Below are 14718 nucleotides of genomic sequence, written 5' to 3'. Positions count from 1 at the left end.
TCCCAGATTAACTCCAAAGTACTGTACTGCTTCAGACATTACACAAAGCAGAAACGCAGAAAAAAATTATGAACACAGAAAAAGGGGAGACACTGATACAGTATTTAATCCCAAAATGTTTTTAAATTGGGCTCCTCAAAGTAGAAGCCGAATTTTAATCCTGCCTGGGGCGAATATACAGCTAGTTTCTCTTCTCTATTGCGCTATGAAACAAGCAGAGGAAGAAAAAAGGACAAGATTGTCATTTTGTTCCTCGCTCTAATTGCAGATTAAAGACAGAGAGAGCCCAGCAGATGAAAATGTCACTACTTTGTCACCGCGACTCAGAGTAAGAGTCCCTACTATTAGCCCCCACGTCGCGGCCTTCAGAGCAAATGACTGTTTGAAGGCAGCGGGCGCCTGTCGCCATATGGCACGAGACAGCGGCGAAATTGAATAAACAGAGGAGATTTGCAAAAACAAAGCAGCAGGAGAGCATCATTAGCCCACAGTTGTCCGTTAAAAGAGGCTTCTATTAAAATATGTGCATGGGTCACGCAGTGACTAACAAAGTGGCGGGGTAGCTGTGTGAAGACTGCCGTAGTTAATTCTTACAACACAGCTCTCCCCTACAGCTATAGCGGTTACAAGCTGCTGGAGCCAGCCACTGTGTTCACTCTCAAGCTGTTCTCCATTGGTTCTTGTAAAGATGCAGTTTGGGGTTCCATTCTGAAAGGATGATTGTGTAAGCATGGGCATATGAGGTCAGGTCAAGACAACAAATTACCCCATCGGGACTAAGAATGAGCATGTTTTTGGTTAAATTTACAGTTACTGTAGATACTGCGCTACAATTGGGGGCAATCATGTGACGATGAAAATCATTGTGTGGTAGAATATGAACTTGAATTGCTCAATTTTGCGTATTGTTGTTTACAGAACAGAAGAAAGCATTATTTTTGTCCCATTTTTAATAATGCACTTTTCAATTTCACTGTACAGCGTGGCCGTGTTGTCTGGTTTAGCATAGATGAGTTCTTTTGTTGCCCTCAATGTTAACATTAGTAAACCTGAATGGGGTCAAAAAAGGCGCATTGTAACTTTTCCCAAGAGCAGTCCGTTCTCAGGCAAATTTTACATCACCAGGGTCTGCTGATCTGTCTACCGTCAGAAAACTCTTGCCAAATGAATTAGAAGTTAGTGGGTATATAGATCACTTGACTGGAGTTGGGAAATTAGCTTGCCTGCAGTAAATGCATTTTCGAAGTAAAATTTTGTGGATGCGAGAGCCAGTTAGTAAATGAATTGTACTGTTCTCAGCCTGCTTAGAGTTTGTATAAGTCGGAACAAAGTTGGTCAGTTTACTCATTTAGGGAATGATTCATGATCAGGGAATCCTGAGGAAGATTTGAGGGGAACGTAGTTGTGATATTATACTGTACATTTCCGAGATTCTCAAGGAAGTATTGTAGCATGGGGAGCCGATTTGCATGGAACAGAATGAGCCAATTAAAGCTCCTACCTCCCGTGTGTACTTCCTTCATTTTTTTATGCCCAATCCCTTAATCTCATTGCAGGTCTTAGTCATCCCTATCATCATCATCACACATCTGTTTCAAACACTGTCATTCTGTCGTTGTTTTTGTTTTGTTTTCGTTCTGAATGAAGGAAACTGGCCAAGAAGCGCAAGGAGACTCTGAGCAGCACGCGCCAGGAGATGACGGTGATGGTGAACTCCATGGATAAAAGCTACACGGAGCAGGGCACCAACTGTGACGAGGCGCTGTCCTTCATGGACACACACAACCACACGCTCAACACTCGGAGCGAATGTACACTCACGCTCAACGGCAGAAGTGAGTGTACTCTCACCCTCAACGGCAGGAGTAAAACAGGTAGAGGAAAAACCTTTGAATTCATCATTTTCCGTGACGGTTGGGTGGAATAAGTTCTCGCTAGAATAGAATAGAACATGCTCGATACGGTCATTGTTCAGATCCTGATCCTCACCTCAGTGGTCAGTAACAGGCAGGCTACCCTCTAATCTAACCTAAAGCTCCTAACCTTAAAGCGCCTACTGTAACAAAGAAAATGTATTATTAATCCGAAATCACCTCAGTCTGTGATTCAACAAACAGCACCAACAGCTTTGTCTCTGAGCAGCTGGACCGGGCCTACCTCCTGTGCTGACCTCATCTAATCTAAGCCAAGCCTGGTGATTACACCCCTAGACCACCCTCGCCCCCTAGCGCCTGTCTCCCCAACCTCTGCAGGAGACCACCTCTTTAAAGCCCTGACCCCGCTTAACTGTCTGTTTGTGTGGATTTCTTCACAAAAAAAAACTCCTCTCCTCGTCCGTGATACCAGCTCTAAAGTCCTTAAGATGCACCTGGGGTGTCCAAAGCTGTGGTCCAGCTGACCTTGTTTAACTGTCTACCGGTGTCATCTCCTCAGATCCTATCTCTTTATCCGTAGTCATCATCCCTGTTACCCTCACCTCACGCAACTTCATCCAGTCCTCCTCACACAGGGGCTGAGAGGGAGGTGAACTCTGCTGTAGGCCCGGCAAGCCACATGTCAATCACTCAACTTATTTTAGATCAAGGTGTAAGACACTTTCAAACACACACGCACACGCACGCACACACACACACACACACACACACACATGCTGTGCATTGTGGAACTACTGTTTTGATTCTCTGTTGATGCCATGTTTCTTACGTTTTTTATGTGTATTTGTTAACTTGTATTTTCTCTGTCTTTAGCTGCGTCCTCCCCCTCGTCCTTCACTCTGACTAAGACCAACACTCTCAGTACAACACTACCCAACGCCTTCTACCCAGGTAAACCTTCACCGTTACCTCACCTTCTTACACCATTCTGTAAAGATACACTCAAATAACAGAACATTGAAGTAAATGGTTAGAGATATGGTTAGATATGATGCCAATTTTGGATTATCTCCACTTTATCCATGTACAAATGATATTTGTTATGGAAGTCTATTGATCAAAACACATGCATGCTGCTCTGTTCCAATGAATGTGGTTGAAAGTGTGTTTGCTGTCCTTCATTACGTGAGGTTGAATGTGTCCTATTTCTCATGCTGTAAACCTTCTTCTCTCTCTCTGTTATCATATAACTGCTGCTTTGTTATTTCTGGTCTACTCTTATCTTGCCTTCTTTTATTTACAAATTTGCAATTTTCTCTCCTACGCCAACGTCTGCACTTGTTTGGGGGTTATGAACAGATCCCTTTGTGCCAACTGCTATCTTAGGTGAGACAAATCCTCTTTTCAAACGACCCATATCTTCTGATTTGATTATGGAATTGAACCATTTACTTATTATCCTATCATTTACTATTTAAATAAATATGTGCAGTTCAAACATGCAAATGTTTTTGGAGTGAATTGTGAGAACAAAACAAAGATTGTTTGTCATTTTTGATTTGGTTGGCTCTGTTCTTTGAAAATGGCTTCCTCACCTCCATACCTGCCTGCTGCTTCCTACTCCTCTTCCTCCTCTCCCTCTCCCTCTTCCACTTCCTCCCTGTCAAACAAGGGGGCTCTCCTGGCCTGAGGCTGCCTTCACTCCATCCCATCCGCATTGCGTGTCGTGCGTGTGATGTCACATTCGTGTATGACCTCTCATATGCATGCACAGACATGTGGACTGGATGTGGGGGAGTGTAGAGGGGGAGACGGGCGTGGCAGCTCACCCCGTTGCCACGGCCACTGTACGACAGCTACCTTCTCGTCTGCACTGACAAACAGAAAACAAGAGATATCAACCACAGACAAAAAGAGAAAGATAAAACCTACTCTTTCACAGCTCCCCCATGTCTAAGCGGGATGTGTTCGCACTGAAAAATTAAAGATACGATTAGCTGTGTCCCCCCCCCCCCCCCCGCCCCCCGCTCCCCACCACCCGCCCCCCCCCCCCCCCCCCCACCACCCCCAACACCCCTTCCCCTTTCCTCTCGACACATTTTACCACCCTCCCTCCCTCCCCAACAACAACCTTTTCTATTATTCTTTTTAATGTGTCTCTCTTTGCCTTTGGCTAACTGCTAGTGACCTACTTGTTTTTGTTTTTGTTTCGCCAGTGTTTACTCATCCTGTTCCATGATAAGATAGAATAATAAAACCATTTTGTTTTCTCGTTAATTATTACTGCCCTTCGTTGAACATGCGAAGCAGCCCGAAGTACAGCAGCCAAAACATAACTACTGACTATATGGGGCACTAGTGCTGTAGTAATGAGTAAAGTAGTAACCACTTTAGGCCAATAAGACATATGCAGTGATCAGCATAACTTAGACCAGACCTTCAGTCAGAGATGTCTGCCTCACAACGAACACCATAACACTACATTTCTACATTTATGTGATCCACTATTGAGTTTGTAATTCGTTCATAAACATGACACAATGCCTGTCATCACAACCATCATGACGGTAAACGTCAGTTACAGATGTAATGAACCATGTAGCAATTAGCGTTAGCTGGTTGAAAGGTAGCCTGAAGAGGTTAGCCGTTTCCAGTCATGACATTTAGATTATACATTATAATGTAATTACATTATAGTTATGTTATGATTTTAGGTGTTATTAATTAGGATTAATCATTATAGCAGAGCACATATCATGTTTTTCATTTAATTGCAGGCTTATTTTGCATTGTTCCGGTGTCACCTCGTAGTGCGCTACAAGGTGCACTTAATTATCTACTAGACTCACACATTTTCACAAATTATAACTTACTGTAATTAATCTACTTACAGTTTAACTTGTGACTGAGGCCACAAATCTGAAACCGTTTTTTTTTTTTTTTTGGATTTGAACAATTTGAACAATTGCCTCCATTAAGTATTTGCCATTTCACTCCCCTGAAATTCATTATGTTCTCGCTTTGTTCTTTTAATTCTGTCTAGCATTGTTGAAATGGCCCCATGGCCCCAAAGTACCGTATACTCACCTACTAAACGTACCCCCTCAATAGACTCTCTATCGCCAGGCGTTACTGACTAGAGACTATGGACCTGTGACCTTGCAGCCTAGCTCTAAAACCACTCTACTGTACAGAGATACTCATGCTGTATTGTTGCTTATCCCCTCTCTCCTCCCTCTTCTCCCCCTCTCTTTCTCTTCACATACTTAACCTCTTATGTATCTTCTATAAAAGTGCCCATTAATGGTAAGTTGTTTTCCCAAGTGGGTTTCCCTGGGTTGGGGGAAGGAGGTGGTGTCCGTTTATTCAGACAGCAGGCTGACAGTCCCACGTCACTTCGCTGCTTCTGACATGAACATTCTGACATTTGCATGGCCAGGGGACATGTTAGCATCTCACCACCCTCCGTATACATATATATATATATACGTATCCACCAAGAAAGCCATTAGCCATTAGCTTAGCATGACCAAGTGCAGTGCCCCCATCGCACCTCATGCATTTCTACCCATCTCCGTTTTTCCCTTCTTCCTGTTATATTTTTTCTTTTTGAGATTTTGAGTTGAGTTTTTCGGTGTGATTTTTGGATGATTCACGCTGTGTGTGACGCTCCGACGGTGCCTTGCCTCTCAGACATGCTCACTGTGGCCTCCACCGCGGCACCCTCCTCACATCCACCTCCTCCACCATGTTTCTGGACATCCTCATCGTCTGTGTCGCTCACGCTCCAAACAGCATCTCTGCCTCATTCTGACACTGATTGGATTATAGTACCAAAGGGGTTCTGAGTGGAAACTTGAGACCACGGTGTATTTTCACACTACTACACTCACAATATGAGGCATGTCACCAAAGAAAAGTGGACTGTAACCGAATCCTTTTTTGCAAAAAAAGAGTGAACTTTGTGAACCTTCAGGGGCAACTGAGGCACACAAGCACACACCACACGCGCACACACACACACACACACACACACACACACACACACACACGCACACACACACATTCGCCTTATCTTCATGTATATTTGATGATTGAGCACCCACTGTACTACCTCTCACGGTGTAATACCAAAGTCACAGAATTAGGCTGCATCTCAAAGGACACCCTATCCTACCCTATCCTACCCTATCCTACCCTATCCTATCCTACCCTATCCTATCCTATCCTACCCTATCCCACCCTATCCTACCCTATCCCACAGAGTGCACTAACTTTTGACCAGAAACACAAAGTTACAGTAGGGCTTCAGCAAGTGCACACTACATTGAAGAATAGGGTGTCATTAGAGATATGGCCAGTGACAACGTCATGGTAAATGTGATCCAGCAGCACAGTGAGACAGATGGACCTGAACCAACCTTCCCACTGCATTGACTCATCCTATTACTCAAAGACATCGTGTTGTGATCACTCTTTTCAAACAGATGACTATACTTGTGGTTGTCATGTATTTACTGCTGTTTTTATGTTATAAACACTTCAGTAACACTTCCCTTGATGAGGGGTGTCATAAGCCCTATGTAATGCTGCTATAACTAATAGTAGTACAACTACACGGTTTGATTAAATAAAAGTCTTTCTAATAGGTACTGACAACAGTTATAATAACCCTGAGGAACTGACATAACCTTGTTATGATGCATGAATCACAACACTCCCATATCATCTAATGCCTCATAACACTGTTACTTCAGTAGAAATATGTTTCAAATTGACTATGATGAACTGCCTTGAGCATTTATGACATGACATTAAGGCATTATGTCACCCTTATGACAGCGTTATGCAGGCCATATGACAGTCACAGTGAAGTGGGCCTAAATTCATGTGTTATAAACAGTAAGAGATGCCTCTCCATCCTGACCCGCTGTCCCTGATCTCCTCCCCTGTGTCTGTGTGTGTGTGTGTGTGTGTGTGTGTGTCTGTGTGTGTGTGTGTGCGTGTGCGTGTGCGTGTGCGTGTGTGCATGTGCGTGTGTGTTTGTGTGTGCGTGTGTGTCTGTGTGTGTGTTAGATGAGAGCCAGAACATGGGCAGTGACACCAGCAGCCTTGTCCAGTCCCACACCCACTCGTTGAGGAAGAGGGAGGCGGTGGACATCCCCTACCAGACGGGGCAGCTCCACCCGGCCATCCGCGTGGCCGACCTCCTGCAGCACATCACCCAGATGAAATGTGCCGAGGGCTACGGCTTCAAGGAGGAGTACGAGGTAAGACACACACACACACACACACACACACAGACACACACACACACACACACCCCTGTCTCACTGTCTCATTGTGTCTCTCTTTGGTTCAACGCCACAGTGCAGTTTTGTTTCCCAGACGCACTTGTATAAATAGTTAATGTCCCGCGTCTCTGTTTATACGGTGTGATTAGTGTTGCTGTTCATCTGTTTGCTCCTGTTTTGAGAGATTGTGCTTCCGTACTTGTGTGTTCTGTGTGTCAAACCCACTGTGTCCCACTGTTGGGGGGGGGGGTTAACTTCCTCTGTGTAAACAGCCTTAACAGTGCAATCTGTGCCAGACAAACGGACGCACGTTTATCATCCGATTCGTTTCCAGTCCGATTGCTTCTCGGCGGCGGCAGGCGAGAGGCCCGCTGCTCTTTAGGAGAGACGTTGTCACACGGCGGCGTCGGCTCAGCATCAGCTCTGACGGGCTGTAATCTGACACTGTGCGTCTCGCTGACACCCAAACAAAAGATTTCTCCTCCGCCGAGCATCACTCTCATTTCCTCTCATTAAGGGGAGCGGCTGGCGGGGGCTTGGCAGCGCTCCAGCCCCCCCCCCCCGGTGTCTCTCTCCCTGGCTGTCCCTCAGCACGCCCAGTCGCAGGCAGGCGGCGTGGCGGAGGGTGACATGGTGTTAGCCTTAAAGCCGCTCAGAGACGACCACGCCACCAGATGAGCAGATTGGACTTTCTGTCTTATCTCTTTATCTCTTTTCTTTTTCTTTTTCTTTCTCTCTCTCTCTCTCTCTCTCTCTCTCTCTCTCTCCTTTCTCTGTCTGTCTCTTGCTGACTCAACTCTCTCTCTCATCCTTTCTTTCTCTACAGTATGTCCTCTCTCTCTCTCTCTCTCTCTCTCTCTCTCTCACTTTCTCTGTCTCTCACACTTTCCCTCTCCCTCCCTCTCTCTATCTCCCCCCTCCCCCTCCCTTACTCCTTCTCCCTCCATCTCTACTAGCTTGCGCTCTCTACATTTCTCTCTCCCTCTCTCCTCTATTTCTCTGTTCTTACCCCTTTCTATCTCCTCTCTTTCTTTCTCTCTCCTTCTCTCTCCTTCTCTCTCTCTCTCTATCTCTCTATCTCCCCCCCTCTCTCTCTATCTCCCCCCCTCTCTCTCTCTCTCTCTCTCTCTTTCTCTCTCTCTCTTCATCTCCCTCTCTCTCCTCCCCCCTCCCTCCATCTCTCTGTGTGGGAAACATTTATCAGTAATGAACTCCCCTATCTCCCCCCCCCCCATCGCTGCTACGTACAAGTTAAATAATGCAGCCTCCCGCAGCCACAGCTACAGTACCTGCAGCAGCTTGTTGAGGGGCTGAGGGTCTTTTTGGCTGCCCTCCGGGCCTAATCCATTATGGATAAAGGTGTTTTGGGCTCATGTGGCCCAGCGCTGCGGAGACACACCAGAGTAATTTAAAAAGGCACAGTGACAGAATGACTGATTGCCCCCCTTACCCTACTGCCACCTAACTGTCTCTGTTTGCAGCCCCGTTCCCAAAGCCTGCAGGACAGTCTGGGCGGAACAGAGCTCATTCTCACTTGGCTAGAGCGATTCATTTGTATGTTGTGTTCCGGTGCTGTCTTCTTCTTCTCTCTCAATTTGTCACAAGGTTAATAATGCCCTCTACCACCGTATACCATTTCTGATGAGCTTGGAGCCGAGTTGCACCTCTAAACTGTTCACTTATACTGTACTATATCTCTCTCTGACCCATGCTTCTTGTTATTCTGTACGTTAACTTTGGAACAGATAAATGAGGTAAGACGATATTTTTGGTTCTTTGTGAGTTTCTAGACTTGTAGATGTCACTTTTTTGAGTTTTAGAGGCAGAATAATGGTGCTTGCTGGCTGTTTTTTTTAGGCCCTGTAGGAAGACAACATCTTAGTTAGATGACAGTCTCAAAAGGGCGTTCACCAATAGTTGTGTTGTGTAATGTTATGAAAGCATTTGACAGTACACAGATGTGAATATTGAACTTGACCAGCAGTTTCCAGTTCAGAGGTCACAGCGACAGATCATATTGTGCCCTTGAGAATGTGACTGTGAAATGTTTTCTGTTTCGGGCACTGTCTCAAGACATTGAGATGTACAGTACTCTCCCAAACATTCAGATTGCTTCATAAAGCATTTGTAAAGCATACATACTAATATTATAATATCCTTACTTTTTTTTTTGGTTTAAAGAGAACCCTTACAGAATGTTTACCCAATCATTGAAAGTCTACATTATGTTGTCATCAGACAACAATAACACATACAGTTGCTGATGCCAACCTTTCACTGATGACACCCAGACATGATGCTGCTGAGAGGAATGACTTTGATGATTTTCTGTCGTTCCTCTGTGACATGCAATAGCCTGTTGGTTCGTGTCTTAGGTTGGAGTCATGAACTCATTGTCCCTCAATGCAGACATGTGGGATTTTAGTGACGCTGCTTCAAGTTTTACAAAAAATAATTTGGCGAGCTTTATGGCAGCTGACATAACATGACATATCAGAGACAAAAACACAGAATGTCACACAATACATGATACTGTACATCACTTTATGTCAGCTGTTATGTTGCATGACACGAGTTAGTGAATGCTTCTTCCTTGTGAAGTCACTATGTATGCTTAACAAAGGCTTTATAAAGTGAAGTTTGATATGACCTGTGACAGAGTAAGTATTGCATGCCCAAATCCTCCTGCACGTGTTACTCAGTTTGGCACTCTTGAGTATCGGCAGGTTTAGTGGACAGGGACCCAGGGCAAGTTTACAGGCCACAGTGTTGTCTGCACCAAAGATGTCATCGTGGTAACACTTCACTTAGAGTGCTGATACAGCAGCATCCATAAAGCATTAATTAAGCCTTCATTTGCATGACATAAAGAATTATAATGGCCTACATAAGTTTATATAGCCACTCCATAACTTTTATAAACACCAGGCTTATACTTAATTAATATTATAGGTCACAAATGAACTCCTGCCTTCATGATAGTACAATCACCCTGAACTGACTGTAGGTTAACAAAGTTTTCAAGCTAAATAATGTGAATATATTTTATATATTATTATATATTTTATATATTTTTAAAAATGATATATTTTTAAAAATGAAGAGTGTGAGTGTCCAGTTTGTTTACCTAGGCCTACATTCTGCAGTCCGAGTATGGACTTTCATAGTGTATACCCATGATGTAATTCACATAGGAAATAAGGGAGTATAGATATAATATGTATGCTTATGATAATGACTCCAAAATACAGAGGTCATGACCTCTGTGTCCTCAATGGTAGTTATGGCCCTGGACGGAATCGATCAACCAAGGAGAGTTACATCACTGGCTCCAAATATGGATATCACACACACATATATACACACACACGCACACATGCCAAGCCTTGGTCTTAATCAGGTAGGCTAAGCCTGAGCTTTATTCTGATATAAAAGTTATAGGCTTTGGTCTGGTTAGGCATTTCAATCAAAATGATTGATTAAAAATAAAATCGATACAAATCTACATTCATGAAATAATGCTTTAATGACTTCTGAATAACAAATAATGATAGAAGTCTGCAATATTCAAACACAGTGGGCCTAACCCTTTGCATAAAGCTCATTCTTGGTAGTTTACTTCACCTATTTTTGCAGTTGTTGATTTTTCTGGGCTTCAAATAAATAAATATAAATCTCCCTTACTGTATTTCTAGCAGTTTGAATTATTATTATTAAATACGTATCGGTTGGTGTGAATTTGACATAATCATGAAAACCTCAGGCCGTATGTAGGCCATAATGGCTCTTTATGTCATTCATACAGTATAAAGGATGAATACTTTATGGATGCTACCTTATCACCATTCTAAGTAAAGCGTTACCATAATTGTTTTTTGTATTATTTTGTATTCTATCTTATTTTCTATGTGAGAAATGTTGCATATAATGTGAGAATTATCTGACTCCACTGAAATAATTATATAGTTTTAACATTTCAACGGCTCATCGGACAACCGCAAATGAATTCTAGTCAACTTGAATGAGTGTCCCTTTCGCTAGTTGTGAATGATTAATTAATAGCATAAAACTCACTAAATTATTCTGCTTATCTGTGCTCTCGTCCCTTTCTGCTCTCTAGAGCTATATATGTTCAAATACAGTGTTGTCACAGATTTCGTAATGAGTGTATGTTTAAAACTGTTGGTTTTTTCTCTGCCACAATTACTCATAAAAATGAGGGCCAAGGACTAAAACTTAGATGTAACTTGAATATTGTAAATAGACTGCAATTAAAAAGTAGAATCTAGCTGGTATGTGAGGACACAAAGACTATTGAAAAGCAGAACATTTTTTATCTTTGAATAGTGTGTCTGCCCCCCCCCCCCTCTCTCTCTCTCTCTCTCTGCCACCCTATTCTCATCATATTCTTCCATGATCTTTTAGACAGACAGGGTCTTTCGGTGTAGAAGAAAATATGATACTGTATGAAGTTGCCAGGTAACGCTTTTTGTCTTGAGCATGATTTGTCTGTACCCTTCAGACTGACTGAGAAAATGACATTGGCTTCCACATTCTCTCAAGACATACTGCTGGGTTGAAAAGCCCATATAATCCGTCCATGAGACACATTTCCATCTCGAGCTCAATGAAGGGACATATTTTTAGCATATTAAAGCTGTTTCTCAGAGAAAACGCTTCCCTAATCCTTAGGACTTAATACATTGAAGTATGTCCTTGTGCGCTGTCTGAAAGGGCCTCCATTTGGTAGACAAACTGCTGCTGCCTAGATAGTCAATGTTGAGACGAAGGAAACAGTCTGCATGGTAACATTGATGATTGATCAAGACTCTGTATCCCCGTTTATTCTTTGAGAAAGTGTGTCTGGCTTACAGCATATCAAGGGAAACATCCACATAACCATAGGCATTTGTTATTCATGACTAGCGTTCTGACTTGCTCTTGAGTCCGTATTTAAATATTGTTACGTGGTGTGAGTTGTAATGAATTGGTATAATTTTCTGATAAGCATAGCTGATTATGAAAAAATGAACAATAACATGCTTTTGTATAGACCAATCTGCTAGGAGCCAACCCAACGCGCCCCCTTGAACAGTGGTGGGGCTGGTGGAGATGTATTTTCATAATTTGGCTTAATTGTGCCTGGTGCGCCATCAGAATGGAAATCTCCCCAGCAAGAGATGATCCATATTTCATGAGGAGAGTAATCTGAGCCGAGTAGTTTTGATCTGCAGAAGACGATGAGCTGGTTTTATTTTACCCAAGCTGAGATGAGTGAGTCCTTCAGAAGAAAGGCAGATAGACAGACAAACAGACAGAGAGACAGACAAACAGACAGAGAGACAGACAAACAGACAGAGAGACAGACAAACAGACAGAGAGACAGCCACTCTAGTGGCGGTGGCAGAGTGGCGTCAGGGGAGCAGTTTGAGCGCGACACACGCCGCCCGTGCCCTAATGGGCTCGCTGTTTGACATCGCTCCAAGGGACCCATCCTCTCTGCGTTTCATGTCTAATAATGATGTGGATACATCTCTCTCTCTATCTCTCTTCAACGCTTCCTCCTCCCTTTTTTCGAGCTGAAAGAAAGAGAAGATTCAGTTTCTTTATAACTTTGTTATCATTTAAGGGGGCTGACACATGACACCACATTTCACGTCCCTCTGCCATCTGCTTTTCTGTCCCTCTCTTCACAGAGCTTTTTTGAAGGACAGTCGGCACCCTGGGATTCCGCCAAGAAAGATGAGAACCGAATGAAGAACCGATATGGGAATATCATTGCATGTGTGTATAAAAGCGTCTTCTCATAAATCTATAGTATATGCCATTCAAATTTCAACTAGCTTATTTATGGTCTTTACTTGACACATTTGATCGCTGTGAGCTCCTCAAAGAGAGTTTTATCATCAGCTAACGGAATAACACTTTGATGCTTGTCTTTGTGCAGTGCCTTGGTTAGTGGAGAAATGCAATTTATAGTGAGAATATGTTATCAAATCATTGTCTATCAAAGACAAGAAGGTTTTGATGTTTTTATTCTGGTTCGAGACAATTCTACAGCATGAACAAATCAGGTATATTAAACACATACTGTCATCCATTGCTTAATGCTGACTAGCAAGTTCAACTCTGAACACCGTCTCAACCCTCCTCTGCCTCTGTCTCTGGTCATTGAGGCCCACCCAGTCTCATGTCTTTTCAGATACAGTAGGCCTCCGCTGGCATCCTCCCCTTCCCTGGCCTACAGTAGGCCTTCTATAATGACACTCTAGCCCATGTCTCCCTCCTCCTCTCCTCTCCTCCTTCCCCCCTCTCTCCATCTCTCCATCTGCCCTCGTTAATATGATTAATTCAGCACTGGTTTCTTTTCTCCCTCTCTTCCAGATGATCACTCCCGTGTCAGGCTCCAGGCCCTGGAGGGGGAACAGAGCTCAGATTACATTAATGCAAATTACGTTGATGTAAGTACACACACCAGCCAGCGCTTCGGATGTAAAGGTCACCACGCTCTGCTCTGCTCGCTCTCGGAAGGGAGAGGGTGCTGGTGCGGTCGTCGTGGGGGGCCTTCAGGGGCAACTGAGGCACACAAGCACACACACACACACACACACACACCCAGGCAGACACACACACCCAGGCAGACACACACACCCAGGCAGACACACACACACACACACACACACACACACACACACACACACACACACACAGGCAGACACACACACCCAGGCAGACACACACACCCAGGCAGTCACACACACACACACACACACACACACACGCGCGCCTTATCTTCAACTTTAGAGAAATGCTGTTTTGCTTATTTCATTGGATATGTTACTAGGAATGAACATCAGAGACTGGCAGCGTAGGAGACGGGGGAAAGGCAAATGAGTTCATGGGGGGAAATTGAGGTTATGTACAGTATATGTGTTATGAACAGTTGGAGTGTTGAAAAGGCAGTATGACTGATTCAACAGTCCCTTCAGTACACCCTATTAAGACTAAAACATGTAGTAAGACATTGCCTGATGTTCAAACAGTTCAAAATCGCCTTACTCATACTGTCTAAGTGTGAGCTCCAGGCCTCTGCTCCTGCTTTGACCCGATTTGCTGATAATAGCAGTGTTAGTAGCAGGAGACGACCAATCAGGGCAGCCTACTGGCCTCTTTTAGCCGACACTTCCGCTTCAGCGCCGTGTATAATGGCCTGCTGATGTACCTGACTCCCTAAGTGGTTTTGTGCTCCTTGTCTCTACTGTACGTGCCCCCCCGTCCCCCCGTCCCCCACCCCGCTGCCACCCCAGCCCCGCCCTCTCTAATGTGGTCATTTGTAATCTCTTGTTACGCCTTCAAACGTAAATTTATAAGTCAAGGTGCGCCGCCGCAAATGCAGGGGGCTTAAATTATTTACCTCTCCCCTCCATTCAGTTTATGGCCCATTATGTTCAGAGTGCTGCGGAGTGAAGACTTGTGCAATGGCGGAGCCCCATTATAAGATAAGAATATATGCATATTAAAGAGTGGCCCTGATTGAAAAGGATTTTCCT

General features: G+C 44.0%; 1 protein-coding gene across 1 annotated transcript in view; it reads left to right on the top strand.

Annotated features, from left to right (window-relative positions):
• The window catches only part of LOC310819390 (receptor-type tyrosine-protein phosphatase mu), a gene marked incomplete at its 3' end in the record, with an annotated part of 90471 nt that overhangs the window by 57344 nt on the left and 18409 nt on the right, over nucleotides 1-14718 (top strand). The window contains exons 15-20 of the mRNA XM_083690666.1: nucleotides 1648-1835; nucleotides 2748-2825; nucleotides 3234-3260; nucleotides 6951-7144; nucleotides 12865-12952; nucleotides 13553-13629. Coding sequence (XP_083546792.1) covers nucleotides 1648-1835; nucleotides 2748-2825; nucleotides 3234-3260; nucleotides 6951-7144; nucleotides 12865-12952; nucleotides 13553-13629 — 652 coding nt within the window. The remainder of the gene's footprint in view (nucleotides 1-1647; nucleotides 1836-2747; nucleotides 2826-3233; nucleotides 3261-6950; nucleotides 7145-12864; nucleotides 12953-13552; nucleotides 13630-14718) is intronic.

The sequence above is a fragment of the Argentina silus genome, assembly GCF_951799395.1.
Source record: "Argentina silus genome assembly, chromosome: 18".
NCBI lineage: Eukaryota > Metazoa > Chordata > Actinopteri > Argentiniformes > Argentinidae > Argentina > Argentina silus.
This window is presented reverse-complemented; position numbering and strand designations above follow the sequence as displayed.